At 41.6% G+C, this 23,934-nt stretch overlaps 1 protein-coding gene across 3 annotated transcripts in view; it reads right to left on the bottom strand.

Annotated features, from left to right (window-relative positions):
• ncoa3 (nuclear receptor coactivator 3) overlaps nt 1-23,934 on the bottom strand; it is a 32,673-nt gene that overhangs the window by 2,091 nt on the left and 6,648 nt on the right. The window contains exons 2-22 of one of the 3 annotated variants that reach the window (XM_063474678.1): nt 13,334-13,401; nt 12,677-12,816; nt 11,204-11,308; nt 10,776-10,936; nt 9,426-9,526; nt 9,019-9,193; nt 8,693-8,884; nt 7,463-7,549; nt 5,836-5,979; nt 5,269-5,416; nt 4,621-5,174; nt 3,029-3,996; nt 2,792-2,909; nt 2,445-2,681; nt 2,017-2,229; nt 1,749-1,866; nt 1,446-1,611; nt 958-1,323; nt 709-804; nt 377-605; nt 95-287 (exon numbers count right to left, since the gene is read on the bottom strand). In XM_063474678.1, coding sequence (XP_063330748.1) covers nt 95-287; nt 377-605; nt 709-804; nt 958-1,323; nt 1,446-1,611; nt 1,749-1,866; nt 2,017-2,229; nt 2,445-2,681; nt 2,792-2,909; nt 3,029-3,996; nt 4,621-5,174; nt 5,269-5,416; nt 5,836-5,979; nt 7,463-7,549; nt 8,693-8,884; nt 9,019-9,193; nt 9,426-9,526; nt 10,776-10,936; nt 11,204-11,289 — 4,352 coding nt within the window. In that variant the 5' untranslated portion in view covers nt 11,290-11,308; nt 12,677-12,816; nt 13,334-13,401. The remainder of the gene's footprint in view (nt 1-94; nt 288-376; nt 606-708; nt 805-957; nt 1,324-1,445; nt 1,612-1,748; nt 1,867-2,016; nt 2,230-2,444; nt 2,682-2,791; nt 2,910-3,028; nt 3,997-4,620; nt 5,175-5,268; nt 5,417-5,835; nt 5,980-7,462; nt 7,550-8,692; nt 8,885-9,018; nt 9,194-9,425; nt 9,527-10,775; nt 10,937-11,203; nt 11,309-12,676; nt 12,817-13,333; nt 13,402-23,934) is intronic. The other 2 variants (XM_063474677.1, XM_063474679.1) reach the window with 2 other exon arrangements.

The following is a 23,934-nucleotide window of genomic DNA, read 5'->3' as shown; positions in this document are numbered from 1 at the left end:
ACCTCTGTAACTTGATTTTGAGAAGTGCTCAGGAATGTTTCTGTTAAGTAACACTTAAACAACTGATGACTAAAGGAAGCCTGATGCAGCATACATGTTACGTGGTATTCCACCCTGCGGCCATCCTTTCAAGTCTCCAGATGGGTACGAGTGCCCTCCCTGTGGATTTCCCTGCATTCCTGGCATCATTGCATTCTGTGGTGGGCCTCCCATTCTTCCTGGCATTATATTTCCTGGTGGGCTGCAACCTGGAGTCATGAAGGCTGGGTCCCCCTGCTGGTTCATCCCTGCAAATAGTGCAACAGTTGTTGAGTGTGAAACTTCAGGAGGATATGACAAAGGATACAGACAGCTGGCTCTGTCTCAGTCAACTCACCGTAGTTGCCTCCATAGTTGAAAGCCTGCTGTCCAGGCTGGTTCATGGGGGGGGGGGCCATTGGATTATCCATGCCTGTTGGTGCTGTGACATTAGGAGGAGGGCTGAAGGTACCTGCTGCCCCCTGACCTTGCTGCTGCTGTTGCTGCTGCATCATCATCATCATCCGCTGCCTTCTTAACTGCAACTCTCTGCGCTGAGCTAACACCTGGGCACTCAGGAAACCAGGCTGAAGAGAACAACAATGCTCAGTGTTAAATAGGTAAGTTGGAACTTTGCTGCTGTGTCGAGTGAATGCACGCTACATTACAGATGAAGTACCGTCTACATACCTGACCACCCATGCCAGGTTGCATGCCTGTGCGTATGACAGGGTTTCCTCCAGGGGTACTTTCCATCTTTACAGCTTGTCGTGCCTGGTTCATAAACTGCCGGGTGAGATGAGATAAATACACCTTGTTATTCCTTTATACTATTTTTTCACATCCATATTTAACAAACACACAAGAAGACAGATTTCAAAGAAACAAGTTAGAAGCCTGGAAGACTACCTTTAAAAAAGTGTGTCATAGAGAGATTACCTGTTGTCCTTGTAGTCTCTGCTGTAGTTGAAGTCTCAGAGGCTTGTTGGCAGTCATCATGCGAGGTCTTGGCATGTTTGCGCGGGGGTTGCCCATACCCCCCATGCCTGCCATGCCAGGAAAACCCCCTGGCTGCCCCATCTGATTCATCATGGGACTGAAGGTTCCAGGAGACTGGCCTTGCATTGTGTTGCCACCATATCCAGGCTGCATGCCCATCGAGGGGGGGCCTGGGTAGCCTTGGCCATACATGGGTTTTTGGTCCATGCCTAAGGAGGTATCAGGCCCTGGGAATGGCCCCGATGGTGGTGGGCATGGACCCGGGCTTTGATCTTGGCTGTGCTGAAGGCCCTCAGGTCCCTGGGCCTGGCGTACAGAGATGTTGGTTTGTTAGTGGACTAAACTTTACTAGAACTCCTGTGCATGTTAAGCCAAAAGTGGTTCTAACAATGGCACTAGTGAAGTTATGACTTAAGTGTGTCTCCTACCTGGCCTACGATTTCAGGGATGCCTAGAGCTCGGTCTATCTCCTGAAGAGTACTGACATCAGCAGCCTTGAGCAGAGAGTCCAACTGGTCTACAAGTTCATCACTTGGCCCTTCACTATTGGGCAGAGGCCCCAACAGTTCTTCCAGGGGGTGTGCAAATGGGTCCCTAAACACCAAACCAAAAAAACATAACGAACAAGTTTTCAAAATGTCACCTTCAGAGTCTAACAATGTTAGCTGCTGAGCTCAGCTCGACATCTAATACAAGAGAAGATAAATGTGGGATTGGTGCAGAAGGTTCACCTGTTTATGTTATTCTGTGGTCTCTCCATTCCCCTGGCAGAGTCAGGCCAGGAGGGCGACTGAGGTGGGGGACCGTGTCCAGAAAAAGGGCTCATGCCTACATTAGCATCACTGGTACCTAGAGACATGATAGAAATGCATGCATGGTTCACAATGTACGGTTCACAATGCACTTAACAGAAAGCTTTTAAATAGTCATGTTAGTATGTTGCACACAAATTAAGGGCATTTTTTTAGGTTCAGTCTACAACAGAGACACGTGACATACCCATATCCATGAGCTGCTGCTGCAGCATAGATCTGGTGTTTCCCGGTGCACTGATGGAGCGGTTTATTAAGGGTCCTCCCAGTGAACCAGAGCGACCCATTCCAGGGTGTCCTGGTCCAGCTACAGGGCTGCCGCTGGATCTCTGCATCCCCCATTCCCCTGGCCCTGCCATGGGAGGGCGCTGAGGAATACCCATGCCTCTGCCCATGCCTCCTGAATAACATAGGAAAATATACAGAGTGTTTCATTACTGGGTGTTGTCAGTCAAGGGAGTAGCTTCTGTGCGTTAAAGGTGGTGGCGCTAACTAAAAATGTTAAAGTAACTAGAACTCAAAAAAAATTTCTCATGCAGTTTATTCTGTTGGACACAGGTATTCAGAGAAAACTTGGAGATATTAGCTATTGTAGGAAGTAAGTGCTTAAGTTACTTGTAGGATTGCCTCTTGGTGGACACACACCCATGCCTGCAGGATAGCCATTAGGCACAGCTCCTCGGATTGGAACGTCCATGTTCTCTTGTTTGACCATTGTGGAAGAGGAAATATTTCTTCTTGTAGCCAGACCACCTCCCATTCCTCCCTCTCCGCTCATGGGTTTGGAATCCAAGGACAAGGCTCTTTGATAGGCAACACGCGGACTTGGAAGAATGGGGGCTCTCTCTCCATCTGAAACAAATACAAAACCAGGTTTAAGGTCCCTTCACACTCTTCCCTGTATTACTGCTCAGCACTTGAGTCAAATCACATGATGCACTTGATTATACTGACTGACGTACCGTGTAAACTGTCTGGAATATTTCCCTGTTTGTTTCCAGTTTCCTTCCCAGCTCTGGGATCTGAGTCAGGGAAGAAGCCGGGGTTGTTCCTGGGAACACCTAGAATGGTCTCCAGGGTCTGAACCATGGAAAAAAACAAAAAAACAAAAACAAAACAGGAAGGATCAGAAACAATGTCTGAGAAGATGATGTATTTGAGAACATGCATGCAAGAGAGATTTTGAGCCAAAGCCCTACCTCATCAGCTGGCTCTAACTTGACCTTGCTTTCTATGCTATGGTGATCAGAGCTGGTGACCCCTGGCCCCTGAGCACCTTTCCCATCCAAATCCTTTGGTTTTATCTCCCCCACTTCTTTAGAGTCATCCTTATTGAGGAGGTAGTGAAGGAGGGCATTGGGCTTCTCCTTCTTAGGGCTGTGCTGCTCCTGCTTTGATTCTGACCCCCTAACCACTCCACTGGTGGCAGGCCCTGGCTCTGGTGCCCCAGAATCCAAGCTGCTTTTTCCTGTGGCCTCAGCTGTGATGCGAGCCACTTCATCAGGAGTATTCCCATTCTGCAGGAGCTTGTGGAGAATCTTGTGTTTTTCCTGCAGTGACTGGTTATTTACATTTCCTGTGCTACCAGAGGAGGAAACAGCAGCATGATTGCCGCTCGTAGAGGATGACACTCCCGTAGAGGAAGAGGGACTGGTGACACCAGCTGTTGCATCTTTACTCTCAGGTGTGGAGCTGGGCCCGGAGCTTGCTGTGTGGAGCTCATCTGTAGGAGAGGTGAGGAGCTGCAAAAGCTTCTTGTGGCACTTTGTGTCGGGAACCCGTCTGTTGGTTTCTCCCACACCCAGACTTGCCTCTCTGCTGGCCTGACTGTCTGGCTTGTCAGGAGGGCCCTCACTGGTGGGGGTGTGTGGGTGCTGCTGAGACTGCTGCTCTCCACCAGTCCCCAGTGAGCTGCCTGGGCTCCTGGAGTCCGAGTAGGCTGGGAGGGAAGTTTTACAGGGTCCCCCTGCTGCTTGATTGGTAGAGTTGATGCTTGGGGAGCTGTCGGGCTTGTGAGGAGGAGGAGAAGTGAGTGGGGAAGGCATTGGATTGCCCACTCCCTCACTAATGGCTTGAAGGGCATTCAATGAGTTGCTGGAGAAGGTGGTAGCTCCTCCTCCACCTCCTGAGTTACCAGCATGAGTGGAGCTCATGGGAGAGTTCATACCTACAAAGGACACAACCAGAGTAAATCTACTGAACACACACCAAATAAAAAATAAAGTTTTAACTATTTATAACTAAAGTACAGTTAACAAGCCGATTTCTTCTTTCCTGGCCCTATATGAAAAACGAAGTAAACCTAAAAACCGGAGCAAGTGAGGCCTACAGTTCATGGTGTGTTGCTTTTTGCAGTCTTTTAGCCTGTTTCACTTTGTTAGGCACATTCTATTTAAGCGACTTCTTGACTCAACAGGTCTGGCAGTAATCAGGCCTGGGTGTGGCTGGTGAAACTGAACACAGCTTTCCAAAAAATGTGGTTTATCACCGTTAATTCATGATTTATGGAGAATATTACTTTTCACATGGGGCTAGGTAGGGTTGGGTCAATTTTACTGAATTTTAATGAATGAAATCATTATTTAAAAACTGTATTTTGTATTTAGTGTAGTTATCTTTGTCTGATTTTTCAATTTTACTTTTAAATAATTAATTTGAAACATGCAAGTGTGAGAAATATACAAAAAACAAAACAACAACAACAAAAATCAGGAATGGGGGAAATATTTTTTCATACCACTATATTCAATTTTGTTTTAAATTTGGCTGTTTCAGAATAGTTGGCTCATACCTCCGGGAGAGAAGGGGCTACCTCGGACTCTGGGGGAACCCATGACGTTGTGTGGAGGACAATTTATCCCTGGACTGGCTTGGGGAGGGCTCGTCATTCCCATCCCATACCCTGCACCTGCAGGTCCACCTCCAGGTCCATGGAACGGAGCCATCTGCTGATGCTGGTGCTGCTGTTGTTGCTGCTGATGCATACCATGATGGCCCATCTGATTCATGGACCCCATTTGGTTCATTGAGTTCATGGGGGAATTTATTGGATGTATGGAATTCATCTGATTCATATGACCCATGTTGTTCATCTGATGCATGGAATTGATTTGATGCATAGAATGATGCATGGGACTCATCTGATTCATCGGATTCATCCGGTTGCCCCCAGCGTACGGCGGCACTCCTCTTTGTGGCACGTTGCCCTGCTCAGTCATACCGTAGCCCCTGTTCATGGCCATCCCACCTCCTGGGCCCATGTTCATCTGTTGGTTGGGGTTGTTCATACCCATGGTCTGAGGCCTCATGCCACCACCACGGTTCCCCCGATAACCATTATGCTCCCTACAAAAATACAAATGAAAACAGAACAATGATTAAGCTGTAGAAAGGAATGAAACAGATGATGAAATCATATTGTTCATTAGACAATTTGCACCTTTGCAGCAGGTGTGTGGAGAGGAAAGAGTGTGGTTCATTTGTGCTGGGATTCCTGCAGAGGTCACTTCTTGTTTGAGCTGTGACAGGGGTTCCATCTGAGAGTGAGAACCGGTAAAGCGGTGTCTCTGCATGGCCATTATGGAAAGCTGGAGCAAGAAAAAAGAAGAGAGAAAATAATGTCACTCCTCCAAAATAGCTGACAAAAAAAAAAAAAACCTAAACATACTACAAATATTAAAACATTCATAGGTAATAAACCAGCTGCCATACAGTCCCCTCTTCAGCAAGACCTTTAATATTATAAAGTCAGCATAGAGATCATTCACTGTTTACTATGGCCAAGGCACCCTGCATGGTCAATAGCTATACACCCCAGAAAGTTGAGCTACATAGCTCATGTCTTTTGCTAGAGTAAGACTGTTATTAGTGTTGTTACCCTATTATTTATGTACAAGGAGCCTTAACCTACAAAACAAAGATTGTAATAAGATGACATGTCTAAGAGCAACCAAACAAAAGAGGTTACTGCACACATATATAGTAATGTAGAATCAGAAATGCATACCATCTTGGTAGTGGCGTTTGAAGGACCACGGCTGTCCCTCACTTCGATGGATGAACATCTGCAAGCAGCGTCTAACCAGGTCTTCCCACCCTGGGCGCATGGTCGTGTGAAGAGAGTTCTGCTGTTCAATTTCAATCAGTTTACCTACAACAGAAAATCCCAAGTGAGCTAGTGGTGTTGAGGAGAAAGAAGCTTTCGGTTTAGTCCATGTTTATATAATACAGACATTTCTAAATAACACTGCCTAACTGTTCATATTTGTGACATGGGTGGATTTATTCTGTAGCACCATCTACATAATTTATAATATTCATTAAATTTAAAATAATTTTGTTATGCACAGCTGCTGTGCTTAACAAAACAAAACATGGACACTGTATTGTGTACCCCACGTACAGCTAAACAGCCAGTCACAATGAACTCATTGCATTGTCCATGTAAACTTGTTAGACATTTGGATATGGTCAAAACAACTTGCTGAAGTTCAAACCAAGCATCAGAATGGAGAAGAAAGGTCGATTGAGTGACTCTGAATGTAACATGGTTGTGGGTGCCAGATGGCCTGGTCTGAGTAATTTAGAAACTGATGTTTTACTGGGATTTTCCCACACAACTATCTCTAGGGTTTACAGAGAATGGCCTGAAATAGTCTATCCTTTTATGACCACAGCGTACCCGTATTCTGATGGCTGCTTCCAGCATGTGCCATGTCACAAAGTTCAAATCATCCCAAACTGGTTTCTTGAACATGACAAGAAGGTCACCGTACTCATATGACCTTCACAGTCCCCAGATCTCAGCCCAACGGAGCATCTTTGGGATGTGGTGAAACAGGAGAGTCACATCATGGATGTGCGGCTGACAAACCTGCAGCAACTGTTTGTTGCTATCAAATCCAAGGAAATCCAAATCCATGGATGTTTCTAGCACCGTAAAGCTTGAACTGACCAATTCTTCACGTGCCTTATATTGCCAGAAATCATGGAAGAATAGTGCATGACACAGAAAAAAAACAAACAAACAACTTTTGTAGTTCCTGTTTGCTGTAGAGCTTCAATATACTTCTATTAAAAAAATGAAAAACACAAAAGCAACAAAAAACATTAAATAAGATCTCATCAGATCACAATCACTTTGATGTCAACTAACTGAAGCAGTAGAGTGTGTGTCTGTTTTAGGGCTGTGACAGTCTCCTGTTGACTAAATCTGTCCACAGACAGACATATTCAGAGATTGTGGTAATTCCTGCTGCAGTCTGGGTCTCCACAGCCAAATTTAGCCAAAATTACACTCGCACAGAGACAGACTCACTATGTGAAAAACAATAACAACTATTCTTTATTTTTAGCTACACACAAGCTTTGTGCACAGTAGTGCATGACTGCAATGCTATTGCACAAACAAGAGCTGCAAAAGTGTTCGAGCGGGTTTTGTGTTATGTCTTGCTCCAGTATGTGTTCCACGATGACACACAGACAAACACAGAGAAACTCACAGTATGAAAAATAATATAAGCCTTGTCGCTGTAGCTGGTTAAAATGCATTTTCCCCCCAAATGTACTTAATTTTTATTATTTTTTTTTAATTCTCAGGTGTCTCCATTACATGTCATACAGCAAACACTTACCAGACAGTTCATGACGAGTGCTAAACCTCTCTGTCCTCTCTACTGCAGTGATGCGTCGTGCCACACATATCATACATGACTGCAAATCTGAGGAAAGAGACAGCGCCATGTTAAATCCTCATGTAACTACAGTGGAGGCAGAACGGGACGGTTACTATTTTGTTTATGGATACAGAACCATTTGGAATATTTAAGAGGAAGCCAAATAAGGCAAAAGGTAATGAAAGTGCATCTGGTTTTAAACCACAAATTCCAAACATAAAAGTATGGTACGAATGAGTATTAAGGGAAAAGGAAAAAAAAAGAAAAAAGAAAAAAAGATTATTTTGAGAATAAAGTCAAGATTCTGAGGAAAAAAACAAACAAAAAAAAAAAAAAAAACTCGAAATGTGGAGATTACAGTTGTTGTTCCAAGAAACTGCCATGACTGCTATACCCTCTACAAAATGCCTTGTTTAGATGAGATGATGAAAATAAGCAAATAATAATAATAATAATAATAATAATAATAAGAAGAAGAAGAAGAAGAAGAAGAAGAAGAAGAAGAAGAAGAAGAAGAAGAAGAAGAAGAAGAAGAAGAAGAAGAAGAAGAAGAAGAAGAAGAAGAAGAAGAAGAAGAAGAAGAAGAAGAAGAAGAAGAAGAAGAAGAAGAAGAAGAAGAAGAAGAAGAAGAAGAAGAAGAAGAAGAAGAAGAAGAAGAAGAAGAAGAAGAAGAAGAAGAAGAAGAAGAAGAAGAAGAAGAAGAAGAAGAAGAAGAAGAAGAAGAAGAAGAAGAAGAAGAAGAAGAATAAGCAGCAAATAAACACAATGTGGTGGTAAACATAAGGATGTTAAAGATGGTGCAGAAAGCTGCATGTGGTCAGAAGGGAAAAAGAATAACCCACACAAACTTGACATGTCTGGCAGTAGACAGATGGAAAGATACCGATGGTTACACCCTTGTGGAATAAAGAGGATGTATGTCACAAGACACAATAAGAGAGCTGATCAAATAGTTTCACTAACTCATCTACACAATGCAATTTGTAGAGAGTATAGGAGCCGTGGCAATTGTTTGGCTTGAAACAACAACTGTAATCTTCAAATTTCGACTTTTTACCAAAATGTTAATTCGAGCGTAAGCTCGAAATTTTGACTTTAGTCTAAAAATGGACACTAATTATTATTTATTTTCTTAATGTGGCTCTAATACTAAAAAAAACCAAAACAAGCTTATAAACAATGACTTGCCATCTCCCTCCTCCATCATGGCCCGGGGCTGAGTGAGAGCAAAACACTGCATAGTCTCATAGCGTTGGCCTCCCGCTCTTTCTTCTGCCAGTCCATGAGTCTGACCGTGAACATAGCTGACCAGCATGCGACAGTTGAACGTGTGGCTCTTCTGACGAGGTGCCTCTCCACCCCACGATGCTCCATTGGGTGCTGTGATACAAAAAAAAAAGATGCAGATAACTCTTTAACCACATGTGCAAGTGATCCATCATTTATGTGTGTGTTATTATGTTTTATGCATCTTAATTGTGTTTGCACAAACATAATAAACACTCGTGTCTCACCATTAGACTTGGGGAGATTCTTGTGAAACTCCTCTCGGTCCTCGTCATGGATGATATTGTACACGCTGGTGTTGATCAGCTCCTCCTGCTTGTACTGCAGGTACTGGGTCACATTGTCCGATACAAATACAATGCTGCCCTCCCGGTTAACTACAAAGAGAAAGCCGTCCAAGGCCTAAAAGAGCAAGGGCAGAAGAAAGGAGAGCCAAATGAAGTGAAGGCCCGTCAATGCAAATAACATTAGTTTTTTTTTTAATTATTACTGCTTTGTCCGTCTAAAAAGAAACCAGCTGAGACATTTTTATCAACTACATGTCAGCAATGTCACCAAAGCACAGATCCAACATATGGAGGGGGAGCTAATTGGTGTTACTCTTTTGCCCCCGAGTGATCGTCCCCAAACTGACCTGTAGGAGCAGTGGCCCCAGATGGTCCTTGTCAATGACCCCTTGACCAGTGGAGGAAACATCCGCCTTCTGAACATCGTCATCACTGCAAGAACTCTTTCCTGAAAACAAATGAGGCACACTGCACTGTTGGTAACGATAATAATTTTACAAAATAACTTCCACTGTGTAAATCAACAAGATTAGTTTGAATTCTTGGGACAACTTGGTGCACGACCTGTATATTTTCCCCATGTAGTACAACAACTTTTACTTTTTTTTGTACATCATACTGAGTCATAATCTAAAATTACAAAAAAAACAAAACAAACAAAAAAAAAAAACTTAAAACATATCAGTCTGTATAATTACCCACAGTATAATAAATATGTTTTCTGGCCACCAGATGGCAGCACAAGTCATGACTGCATGGTTGGCATGCCTTTCTATTTTTAAAATCAGCATGTGTCTGAGGCTTTGTTAGATACCACTCTATATAGCTGGGTCACTTGGAACACAAGCAAGATGTGAAACTGTATGCCACTGGATTTAACGCTATTTCAAACTTTCAGTAGCTGTACAAGAAGAGATGAGACAGCAGTTGCTGACCTAAATGAAAAAGAAAACATAACAAAACAAGGAAACTGACCCTAAAGACGAAGACGTATAAACATGGGTTGGGGTGGGGAAAGGTGTGTTAAATAGACAACAGTCAGAAAAGAGAAGAAAAACGGAGAAGCCCCTCCATCATTCTTATCCTGTAACTATGGTAACCTGGCTGCACAACGCCAGGACCCACAGTAGCCAGCTGTGACCCTCTGGGTACATTCCAATATGATTGCTCGCTTTCTTCTTTACCCACTTATCCTAACAGATGTAATCGCAACCAGGCTAAAAACATTAGGAGGAAGTTATTCATTTCTGTGTATTTAATTGTGTAAAATCTGCGAAAATGGTTAAAAAAAATAGCTTTGAGATAGGAGTGCCTCTCTATAAGGTCTGATTTCTGAGTCTCCAGTAGCATTAGTCTCCCAGAGAGAAACAGGGTTTGGCACTAACAGATACACACTGTCACTTACAGCCTTGAGCCATGACCACCAAGGATTGGTCTCAATTACTGGTGCTCATTTACCCCCAGCGATACAAACAGCCAAACTGGCTGTCAGTCTGAAGTGGCCTGGCCATGAACCAAACACACTACTTTATCACTGGCATCATCTGTCCTGCAGCAGCGTACTTGACAATCCTTACTTTCTCCACGGTTTACTTTCCATACACAAATTCAAAAATAAAATGATCCTTTTTTGTTTTAATATGTGTACGCTCATGACTGAGGGGTGTACAGATGTAATCTGAACACGGAGGTGGTACCTTGCTCCTTGATTTGTCTGATCTGCCTCACTGTCTCCTTCAGGATGGCACATTTGTCAGGCTTGACGTTGAAGCTGTCAATGTTGGAGAGGTTGGCAGAGATGAGCTCAGCCAGCTCCTCGATGTACTTGCTCTCCTGTTCCCTCCGACGCTTGTCACACCTGCTGAGGCACCAAAGGGATTAGATATGTTGCCATGACAACCTCACCTCCCCATGCCCCATCCGTATGCAGGCCATACGGCCATACAGGGCTCAGATGCTTCAGATATTCAGTTAGCAGCAACATATGCTTGAACCAGGGATGTGGTCAGGAGGAAGACAGCGACATCACACACACTCATGCGTCATGCTGGCATTTAAATAAAAACAGCGACGGACAAAGTGGACTGATGCATTAAATACACTTAGCACAAGTTAGAGCACTTACCCTAAGCCTGGAGTGTCACAGGTGGACAGTTTACGCTTACGGTCGGAGCACAGGGGATCCAACGAGTTGTCTCCGACGCCACTCATCTTCAGCACACATCAGCACCTGAAAGCGCAAATCAGTGCATTGAATATACATAACGTGGTATGATCAGACAGAATGACCTGAGAGTGGTGTGTGTGTGTTGCAATCTAAAAGACCATTAAAATGTTTTTTTGTGTTTGTCCACTCAGAAATGAGTGCAGATGAAGAGACTTCTGGGGGAACAGAAGAATTTAGATTCCTATAGATTTATAAGGGCAGACTATCCAGTTATCTGAGCAGCCTTGGTTTCTGCACTGTGTTTGATGGGAGTGAAATCTCATCTGTTCCACTGCAAGGAGCAACTGATGATGATGTAGTGATTTGGAGCCTCAGGGGAGATGGGTCATCCCGCGTTCAGCCAGCCTGCCCGCTAGAATGATACCCTTCTGCTAGCAGCGGCAACACAAGTATACTATACAAACCATTTCCAGTGCACTTGCATGCTCAGGCATGTCGGGGCACAGTGTTTAAGAGTGCTAGAAGCTACTGTCCCAGAAAGGCGCATATTCACCAGCTCGTCTATTTGTTTAACTGCCTGGAGCTGCACAAGCAAAAAGAAAAAAAGAAAAATATTGCACACTGTTCAGGCTTGTGGAGCCTTGAAACAATCCAGGCGAGGCTCTACAGCGTATTCAAATGACTAAAAATTGCATTCTCTTTACTGTGCACGGTTAATGCTAAGCTATATCCGTTCTTTCTTCCAATAGATTTTAAGTTCAGTTCAGTCCCCCCTGTATCATCCTAAGACAACACCTCCCTTGTATTTTTCCTTTTTAGTAGCTGTGCCGAGCAAGGGATCGTGTCCTTGTTTTCTTGCTCGGGCACTAGCCTCTGTCTGACCTCTCAGAGTTCACGAGAGGAAACCCCTGTAGCCAACATCTAAGGTCACTGCTCCTTCCTATTCCCACCCAAAAACTTCTGAGCTGCACTACCAGGCTGTTCGACTACAACCCTATCCTGGACTTTGTGTCTGATTCTGTGCACACACACACACACACACACACACACACACACACACACACACACACACACACACACACACACACACACACACACACACACACACACACACACACACACACACACACACACACACACAAACTCATTCCAAAGAAGAAAAGTGTAAAACGGATGGGAGTCATTATGCAACTCTTGCTCTGCAACTGCAGGCTAGGACATGCAGCCCAGTCACCCACCACCACTATTACTACTAGAAGAGCACCAGGTCTCAGACACACACTTTGTGCAGTAAATCTGCATCGCATGCTTCTTGTCTGTCTACCTTTCAGCACCCCTCTCTAAATCTGCCTGTCGTGCTCCGGCTGTGACTCTTGCTCCCCTCCCTCCTCTCTTTCTTCCTTCCTTTCTGATTTCTGTCCTAAGGCTCACCTCTGCAGCAGCGTAGAAAGATGACATCAGCCCTCAGTCAGCCTCACATCCTGACCGGACAAACAGCAGAGCTGTAGGCTGCTGGAAGTCTTTTGGAGGACAGGGTATGAATACCAGGACTGTACTACAGGGAAACCTTACTGAAAACCAGAGTAAACGTAAACACGTTCCAACACGGTAATGCAAAATAAAAAATAAAAAAAAAAAGAAAAGAAAAGAAAAAGAAAAGTAATATGGTCTTAAACAAAACAAGAATGCTCTCATTTGATTTTGACAACTGTAACTCAAATTTACTGTTGTTTTTAAGTTTGTGTGTTTTTGACATTTAAACCAGCTAAACGTTTAACATGACTGAAAACAGACACAAGTTGAGTAGATGGCAGCAGAGCAGTAAAAGAGAAACTTTTAGCAGCAGCCCACCAAAACCACAGATGTCTCTCAACAGGCTTGGCAGTGTGCCACTGACCTGAATCAGCTTCATCTAACAGTGTGAAAGTTGCTCAGGAAGATGTTGCACCTACCATCAGGTACATGGGCACAGTAAATAATAAAAACATTTTATATTTCAAAGTAAAATGGTCCTAATTGTTATTTGACTGAGTGAATGCATTTCTGTGTTCTGTTTGGACATTTTTTGGACATTTACTGCATGCTCACCTTAGCCAGTACAAGCCCCAGTCAAAATCCATTCAGGGTCTAGTGTCACTTTAATGGTTTAACATCTCCTGGAAACAGAAAGAGAAAGGTCATGAACTACAGCGCTCTATAAATGTCTGGAAGTCTCAACATGACTAGTACTTTTGTGCACGCTAAAACATGTGCTGTATACATGTTTTTCGTTCACAGAATTTCATGGGAAAGACTCAATTCTAAAAATGCACAGGAAGTCACAGCAGTTTGCATCCTGTTTGCCCCCTCCCCCTCGGCCTGTTCCACTGCGTCATCACTTCCCTTTCCAGGAAACGTGGCCACTTATCCACCATATTTACATATTCTGTTCGTCAGTTCCCTGTCGTCCTGGTTTTTACTCACACTTTGTCTGATTGTTGTCTGGCATCAGAGGGTTTCCAAAACTAATCTAATTGAGCATTAGGAGAAAACACAGCATGGAAATCCTTCTTCTATATTTGACAAAAGGTCAGAAAATTCCAGCAGCATTTACTAAAATGACCTTTACCATCTATGGCAGCCAGTAAAGTTATCTCCGTCAGTGTGGTGGTTTTTTTGGTTTTCTTATTAAGGAAACTCTATACAGAAATGAATCTCGTGATCTTTCTAGTCACTAACTTATGTATATAGTTTTTCCTATAGAGCAACTACAATATCAGATTCAGATATGTTAACTTTTTATTTTCTTTTTTTGCTAACCAAGTATCCTTCTGGTCACAAGGAATCTGTCAGATTCCCAATCCTAATATTTAGAGTGCCTTGTGTTCAGCAAGTGTACAAGCTCCTGCCTAAATCACTGCATCATCCTCTGTCAAAGAAAAGCCTGTGAGATTGTGTTTTTCCCACGCTGAAATCTAAGAATAGCCACACAGAGTAAACAAAAATTCTTCCTGTGATAAAGTTTGATATAACAAAAAAATCTCTAAGGTCAAAATAAAAATAAATCCATTTTATTAGTTACCGTGTTCAACTGCTCATTTATACAAAGTTATACTGAGCCAATCACTTGTAGTAAGTGTGTGCATGTAGGCATGGGCAAGAAGACCTGCTGTAGTTCAAACTCAGCATGATGGCAAACAACGGTGATTTAACAGATTTTGAACGTGGCGTTGTTGTTGCTGCCACATGGGTTGGTCTGAATATTTCAGAAACTCCTAATATACTGGGATATTTTTTTCCTTTCACAACAATCTCTAAAGCTTACAGAGAAAATCTGAAAACAAACACTATGAGTGAGTGGCAGAGAAAATGCCTTGTTGACACCAGAGGTAAGAGGGGAATAGTCAGACAGCTTCAAATGGACAAGAAGGCACGGTAACAAAGGTAACCACTTCTTGTAATCAAGGTAATCAGAAGAGCATCTCTGAACACACAAAACACTGAACCTTGAAGCAGATGGACAACAGCAGAAGAAGAGCACATCGGGTGACACTCTTAGCAGCTAAGGACAGGAAACTGGTTCAACAGCTCAGGTTGGTAGTTAAAAGCAACAGCCTAAATTAGTGTTGTTCCCAACCATGAGGATTGGTCCATAAACACAGAGGAGCACCATGTTGAAAAGTGAAAAATTAATTCAGTTAAAAAGTCAAAAGGTTCGTGTAATAGCATGGTGCACCTAATGAAATGGCAGGTGAGAGTATATTAAAAACACACATAAAACATTAAACATGCTAATAAAAATGTATCATTACACAGTTGTCCAACTCATAATCATCACTGCCACACACAGGAAGTGTGTGAACTGTGACTCTGAGTCCAGAGTGTGTGCCTATGCGATACTCCAACACAGGACACTGATTACATTAGTCCCAAAAACAGAGCTGCAACTGATCTAATGCTGCAGCTCAATAATTTAAACACAGACAAAGAGATAAAACCAGCCCTCTTTTCTCTGTCTGTCAACTGTCCAAATACAGGTTAATTATTATGAGGAACCTGTTTACACACACAAGCAACAGAACAACAATGTAGAGACATAATGAACCCGTTTAGTTTTAACACTACACACTTCATCACACACAAGTCTTTGCTAAGCATTAATCCCTTTGTTTTTGCTCTGGTTCATTGATGGTACAATTATGGACCTCATCCTTAGGGAGGACGAGTAACAAAGGTAACAGAAAAAGGTAAAAAAGCACTGAGAAGTCTTAAGTTAATGCCAAAATTACACCGAAGTGGTACAAAACAGCAAGTTACGCAAGTCTCATACTGGAACCAGTATGTAAGGAAGGTTGCAGATTGCCATTTTCTACCAGGGTGTTTTTGGAGAAGCAACCAGAGTGAGTTGCGAGATGACTGGTGCAAGACTGAATCAACAAGTGGGATGCAAGAGTTTGGGCCAACAAATTCTATTTTCTAAAGTAAAACTAGCAGAATGACTCCACTACTAAACCTAACTATACCATTTCTACGTGAGGAACATCCAACTTTTTCTGTGGAGACTTGCATGTAGATGACTCCACCACAAATAGATTAGGTAAACATGATACAGATGACAGTTGAATGTCCAAATCAATGACAGGTACCAGCTCCCTGAGCAGAATTTTGCATCCTCACGTCTTCTAAACTACACAGCACCATTGCAAACACTCCTTGTTATGTGCTATAAAACAATTATTCGAACATCCTCTGTGTCATATTTTACCTGGCAAAAACTCTGGTACTGAGGTAAATACACATGATGAGAAGTCAGAATTGCTCCTGACTTTTGTGTGCTGGTCTTACAAACAAGTCTCAGTTAAGTAACTTTAGCAACCTCAGTTACTAGAGTTATTGAAAAGTTACACAACTGTGCAGTCTAGCTAATGTTAAGAGGTGAGTCTATCAGGAACTTTAGTGTTTTGTTGAAAGTGAATGGATTTTCTCACTTAGTTGTCTTTCATAAATCTGAAAGGGTATTGTGGTCCTAGAATGTTGATGTTTCTCTTCAGATTTAATGTTTAAATGAACTTTCTATGCAAATACAGACATACTGCTTCACTGGCTGGTGGGTATGTACAAGAGAGCTAATAAAACTTCTATAAGAACATGCTTATCATTTTACAGGCTTAATGCCAATGGCGTTGTTTAGGTACACTTGGTGAATAACTTTACATTTTCAGGATTCTGCACATCACTTCAGTTACATCCATGATTTTGATTTACTGACATTTGGCTCAAGGCCAGAGCTGCAGCAGCGTCAGTCAGTCAGGACCAGAATAGTGAGAAGGACATTCCTGCTCAGCCTAAAATAAAGCCTGAAATCTGAGCTCCCCTAGACAAAGAGCGGCAGGCCCAACAATAACCACAGACCCACCCTAAACAAAGATGACACATACTGGGGTACGCATGCACAAAATTAAAGACCCCTGAAAAATGGATCTAAGTGTTTTAAGTGTAGCAGGAAGTATTTGTCTAAAAAAAGAACACTGTAGTCAGTACATTTTAAAGCATGATAGATCTGGGCTACAAGAACTGTTTATCCTCATTACTTCATTACACTCAAATATGTTCAGACACAACACACACACACACACACACACACACACACACACACACACACACACACACACCCCAGTGGTAAGGTAATAAAGTAACAAAAGGCGTCCACTAGAGTCTGGGGAATCAAGTGCAAAAAGGAAACAAAAGGACACAATGACTTCCTGTTTTTCCTTCAAGGAATTTCTCCACCTCCTGCTGGCCATAAAAGCACCTATATACTGGGTTAAGTGCAACTAGACCTTGCACCAACACAAGCTCCCACAAAGTTTCATTAATCCTGAAGCCTTATTATGTTGAATTTTAATATAAACCAAAACAAATTATACAAATTATATTCCAACTCATAAAATTACACAGAAACAATCTTAGAAGTAGCCTGAATGTTTAAAGATATATTTTTATTTAATAGTCCTTGTGAGTTAGATAGATTGTTGTAAGGAGTGCAGAAGGTAAGCTCTCTGATGAAAATAAAAGTCATGGTTATGTTTCACATGCTCGTCCCCACCCACACGAAGTGGATTGTCGAAACAGCCCTGGGACTATTTATACTGATACTTGCAAGGTGCTCAGTTTCCTGTGGTTTACTCCTAAAAATAAATTAATGAATAAGAAAAAATTTATAAAAGGAAAAAAAATAGAGTTAAGATGGAAAAAGAAGACATTAAAACAGCAAACTAAGTAATCATAAATATTTTTTTTCCTTTTTGAACTGTTGCTGCAATCTCCCTCTGTACAGTCAGGAATGTCTATGCCCCTGAGTTGATATATCATAGCAAAGGATGCAGAAAGCAACCCAGTCACTCAGCAGTGTCTCCAGCAAGCACACTAGTCTGCAGGTGCAGGACACAAAAGGGGTGATATCATTTCTTGATACTTCCTACCAGTTGTAAGGACAACAACAGAGTTCGTGCATATAAAATAAACTCTGGCATCCACCAAAGAGGTTTAGACTTCTCACCAAAGACAAATTACCATGACCTTTTTGTTCCTTTTTTTGTTTAAAATTAAAAAAATAATAATAATAAAAAAAAAGTCAATTAAATGAGGCCAATCATAAGATACATTTTGCCTAGAAAATGTTAGGCCACTTTTGTGTGCTGGTCTTGCAAATATGATCAGATATCAATAAGAGGAAAATGTACAGTCTTCTGTTAAGATCACTGCCTGCGTGAACTTTATGTAGACCAATCATGGTTACGTGTGTATTCATAACTAAAAGCCTGTTCTGAGTCAACAAAAACACTGCCAAGAGCAAGCACAAATTGCCTGTGAAGGGGGAGCTACCTTCAGTGTCGTTTGGTGTGTAAATTGATGAGGAATTATCTTCTTAATCACCTCATAGTACCATTTGTAACTGAATAAATCTAAATAATTCACCATCTTATTATGATGGATTAATTATTCCATATTATAATAAATTACAGTTAAGAGAAACATTATAAAGTAGTGCATTCTTTTGCTTTGAAAACAGAACTGTAGGCTATGAGGTGCCACAACCCAACTCTAATGAAATGACAATGGAATCAAATAATTCCTAGATATTCATTGTTACCTACAGTATTAGCAGCTTGGTGTACAGCTGACAAAAGTTGCTGTCAAACATATAATTTAACCCTAGCTGTTACCCTATGGAGGTACATGTGGGAAGAAAAATGTCAAATGCAGTCAGAGCAGACGTCAAATGGATTTTAATCTGCCAACCACCCAGTATAAAGTTCATGTGAAATCCAGTTTAATCAACATGAGAATAGTGCAGGCAACAGACTGATAAATTTGCAGCTGGCAAGTGGCCATCCTGTTTCCTTCTACCTGCACGAACTACCCAAGAGTATAATGGAACCAATGGAACCAGACAGCAAATGCCTTATGGGTTTAAAAGAAACAGAAGGGGGGAAAAAACCCCAAAACAACCAACTATTAACAGAGCAGTTTTACACTGCAATGGAAGAAAAATAAGACAAGGACAACAGATTACATGTTTGGGCTACACATTCTGAAGTTTCAATGTTAGCATGTCACCGTCGCCATGTTCGTTTTTTGGATCACAAGCTACCTTATAGGAATGAAAGGTTGACGTGCAGATTTATCAGCAAAGACTAACAAGCTTTGTTAACTTGTTGCTTTCATAAACTGTACGGGCTTAACACCTGTACAGGTGTTAAAAACTGAAGCAAACATTTCGACAGTCTGCACCACACAGGAAGGCATAATATTAAACAGCTGGGGAAAAATAAATAAAATCACATCAGGTCTAGCAGACCCCAATATGCTCCAGTTTCCATTATTGAGACACTTGCACTTGCTTAGCCTTCTTGACCCCTAGCTCAATTATACAGATTGAAGAGTTGTTAAAAATAAAAATAAATAAATAAAAATTAATCCCACACAGAATAGTTATAAAGGAGGGAAATGACCCCAGAATTGAAAGTCTTTTGTTTTGTTAGGCTGAAAATATTCTTTTTAATGCTGCAAATTTAGGCATTTCAACATGGGAATCTATGAGGACTAAATCCCTCTTGGATTCACAGACAGTATAATATATGCCCCTTGATCAGGAAAGAAAGTCAAACCTTTTATTTCTGTGTTGTCTATGATGCTTTTTACCCGACTAAGCGTCAAGAAGTACGAGTGAACCATAGTCAACATTGCAGCTCTTGCTTTAATTACAAACTAAATTTCACTTTGTTTAGTAGCTATCTCTCATGTTGACATTTTAGGGATTTCCCTCTTAATTGTAACGGAAGATGACATCCAGAAATATTTGTCAGAGTTGAATGCACTTGTGAATTTTCCTTATTAGCCATTTCCCTGCCAATATTTTCATTCCAGTATTACACATGATTTCAATGAAACCTGAGCTAATGGGGCTTAACTGGAGCCAAAGGTTTTGATGGCAAAGAGGAGAGTGTTGCCATGCAATGAGATTTGAGAAAGGGGATGAGAAGGACATATGTGAAGCATATGTGAAGTGAGGATTTATTAAAAAAAAACCCAACAAAAAAGCAAAGCTGTAAATTGCTAAGAGAAAAAGGGGGGAAAAAAGGAAAGAAAAGAAAAGCAGATGAAAACAAAGCAAAAAAACAAGACTGAAAAGACAAAGCTGGGTCCTTAATCTGTTGTGTGGTTGGCTGGGGAGTGTCCAGAGGTGTGATTCAACACTGCCAATAATTTAACAAAACACATTTCTGCTTTACTAAATAAAAAAAAGAAAACAAAGAAAGAAGCCTTTGTCTTTAAGGTAAAAAAAAAAAAAGCCAAATTTGATTTTATTGACAAATGAAGAAGTAAAATGTGTGAAAAAGTGTCAAACACATTTTGCACATATGACGGATATTGTAAAATCCATTCTAACCATCTGCACTCTCTTTTCAATAAAGAAATACAAGACGTCCATAGATGAATGTGGTGAGTAAGACTGTGTAGCTCATAGCAGAGGGAAAACTGTGTTCATAGGATTGCTTATTTCTCTAGAAGAAAAAAAGAAAAAGAAAAAAGAAAACATCCCCCACCCTTTTCCAATGCACACAACACACATGAGAGCTTGGACAGGCTGTGTGTGCATCTCCCCATTTTTTCCCACACAAACTGCAACGTGGAGAAAAACCAGGGAAAATAAATGAAGGTGAAAACAAAGACATGGCAGATTCCACTGTGTGTGTGCGTCACACTTGCATCTCCTGCAACTATCCATCATCAACAGGAACAAAGAATAGAAAGGAAGAGGATAGGACATGCGCCGGCATAGATTCAAGCAACTAACTTGTCACATTGCACAACTGTTAATTCTACGTCCCCAATAACCCCTTCATTTTCAATAGGCTTCATGTGCTGGTGCAAAAACTGAGGTGATAAGCGCAGCATCGTCCAGAGGAGACCACAGACCAAACAGAATGCAGTCAGCTGTGATCACACAAGGCTAATATTATGGAAATGAGTTCATTAATCAATAGCTAAACAGCCTTTTATCTGGGGAGCCAGAACACCAGTGCCTGATCAACCTCGATGCTGCCCAGCCTGATAACACACATATCCACTTGCAACTGATGCAATGAGCGGGCAAATCTCCTGTAGAAGTTAAATCAGTGTGACGATATCTTAACCACTGTAATTATTGTTTGTGATATTTGTAAATGAGGCGATGTCAACAGAAAACACTGAGTCTGATTTGGCAGTTTTGATTTTCGCTTTGCTGTTGAGACAGAGAGGGTCTTTCTGTTTTTAACGTTTCAACTGTGTCTCTCTCTCAGCTTTCTCTTTTTCCTTTCTCCCTCGCTCTTGCTCTTGTGTCTTTCCCTCCTCCCTATCTGCTCCCTCCCTGCCCCCTCCTCTTTCCTCCTCTTCTCCCCACCGTCACTGTTGGATTGGTGGAGTAAACACAGGAAGAGAGCGGGCTCTGTTCCACCACGCCAGAGCTGAGCCTGGGCGTTCCTGCAGCGCTCCTGCGCTGGGGTCAAAAGTTTACTGTGGTTTTCATTTCACCTTTCCACAGCCAATCAGAGCACCACACTGCAGTCTCTGAACTCTGACCCCTGCAAAGAATTCCAGTCAAAAGATGGTCTGACGCCAGTTTCACAACTTTGAACCCTCCTCTATCCTAGTATTCCTCTTACTACTTCTTTCTTTTAAATGGTCAGCTTCATGTGGTGACGGAGCCTAGGTATAAAAAAAGGATTTTACTAACAGGAGTAACAGCAGAAGGAACTATCAATACGTGCCTTGTTTGATCTCCCAGGGTGATGCTGACCTTGGTTAAGAATACATGAGGATTTTACAGCCCGTCAGTAAAAAGTTTCTTTTAGTTTGCTTTTCACCCAGCGCAAAAAAAAAAAAAAAAAAAAATTAAAACAGAAGAAAACAGAAGAGATAACAGACTTTATCATCTCAAGCTATATATAACATGCCCTGTTTTATAGTTTTTAATTCATTGTGTTATTTCATGCTTTAGACCAGGGGTGCCCAATCCCAGTCCTCGAGAGCTACCGTCCTGCAGCTTTTAGATGGATCCTTGTTCCGACACACCTGAATCAAATGAATGGCTTGTTATCAGGCATTTGCCAAACTTGATGGCATGCTGAAGAGGCAATCAAACCATTTGATTCAGCTGTGTTGGAGTAGGGATGCATCTAAAAGCTGCAGGACAGTAGCTCTCGAGGACTGGGATTGGGCACCCCTGCTTTAGACAAAATAACTGATAAGGACAGCAACGACCAATTGTTTAAAGGGAGAGACGAAAAGAAACATGGCTCTCTGCTGGGATTCAGCACAACACCTGGGAGTGTGTTTAGGAGTCAAGTCAAAGCTGCTCAGTCCAAGTGGACAGAGACACGCGTACACACACATACACACAGCCAGCCATAATCCAACTGTGGGTTTGTTTTTGTCTTGGTGACACTGCACTCTGTCCCATCTGCTGAGTGATTAAGCCTGCACTGCTAATCAAGTCCTTCGCTCTTCAAGGGGGCAAGCAAAGGACAACATAGGCTGACTGAGCGGACACACACCACTCTATGCATATTTACAGTCTGGTTTATGTTTATTTGAAGTATAAAGCAACAAAAGTTGCATTTGCTGTTTCTGCTGGTAGAAAAATGAAATATTATTGATTTTTCCTCAAAAAACGAAATGATGTGAAGTTCATACATTTTTGTACTCCTACTTCATAAGCATTTTTTTGCCTTGTTTTTTTTGGTTTTACTTGAAGCAAAGTGTGAAAATAAAGCTGTCTCTTAAAGAAATCTCCTTTTTCCAATACAATTAAGACTGCAAAAGATTAAACTATTAGATTATTTTGTTAGTAAGAAGTGACACAAATAACAATAGTCCTCATATAGCCCAAATAATTCATACTGTGCCAATACTAGGACTGTACCTCATAGTCAATAACTATAATGTTGGGTTTTTAAGACTATTGATATTTGTTTTATTTTTGTTTGTTTTTCTTAGAATATAGTAATGTACACCACCTCAGCTCATCCATCTCACTCACAGGTTTGATATCACCACCGTTCAGATCATTCAGATCAACACTTTGCATAGCCCTTTGGTAACTTTTAAAATAAAGAACAGAGCAAAAATATCTACAGACAGTACTGCTTCACAAAAAAAGGTCTTTCTTCTCCTGCTGCAAGCACACCTCTCACTCTCTCCCCTCCTACTCAGTTACGTGAGTGAGACAGCAACGCAGCTTCACTGAATGACAAAGAACAGCAGTACAACAAGTGAAAGGAGCAAAAAAATAAGACATGATGCCGCTTCCAATTTCCTCCCTCAGTGTTTATTTTACTTGAACAGTGTGATTTTGTTAGGCCTGAAACACTGAAACAAACCTAGAGATCAGTCAGTGACCTCCTTGCAACCTTCGGCCACTTGGGAAAAACCTGCATTCCCTAAGTATTTGGAGACTGACTGCTGGTTGTTGGTAGGTGAAATCTATCACAAAGTGGGTGCTGCACCCAAAACCTCCTTGTGATTGCTTTGGTCACTAGCAGACTACTGCAGTTGCCTCTAGTCTGAAAAGAAAAGGTCGACGTGTCTGCAAACTAGTCTTGCTAACTAACCACCAAGTGGCAGTGAAACTAGGTGTGACGCAAACCAGAATCAGAAACTTTTAAAACTCTTACTTCAAAGTGAAGGCCTTACTCATTTCTACTGCGCATCCTACAGTTATCTGTTGATGTCTTTAGGCCTCGTCTTTAGGGCTGTGTAAATGGGGGCTCAGATGATGTCATAATTAAAATCTAAAACCACTCCCATTTGGATATTAAAAATGAATTTCTTGATTGTAGATGAAGCTTGTGCCCTGCCTTAAAACCAAAGTCATTAACTGCTTTAAATAATATTGGAATTCTATTTCAAGGGTGGCCACCATGTCCAGAGGATTTGACTAGGACACACTGGTGGAGCTAATTGAACAGGGACCTTTACTTCCATTTTTAATCATACCATAGTCACACATAACCACTTCTCCGAATATGGCAAGAGCAATACAGATAAGTAATATATAACATAAACAGGGCAAATAGAAACATAGTAATTACTTGCAAAAGTAAAGCCACTTCTATATAAAATAAAATATCAAATTTTAGCTCAACTTTTTCGAAGCGTTGCTT

Source organism: Pelmatolapia mariae, linkage group LG5, assembly GCF_036321145.2.
Source record: "Pelmatolapia mariae isolate MD_Pm_ZW linkage group LG5, Pm_UMD_F_2, whole genome shotgun sequence".
NCBI lineage: Eukaryota > Metazoa > Chordata > Actinopteri > Cichliformes > Cichlidae > Pelmatolapia > Pelmatolapia mariae.
This window is presented reverse-complemented; position numbering and strand designations above follow the sequence as displayed.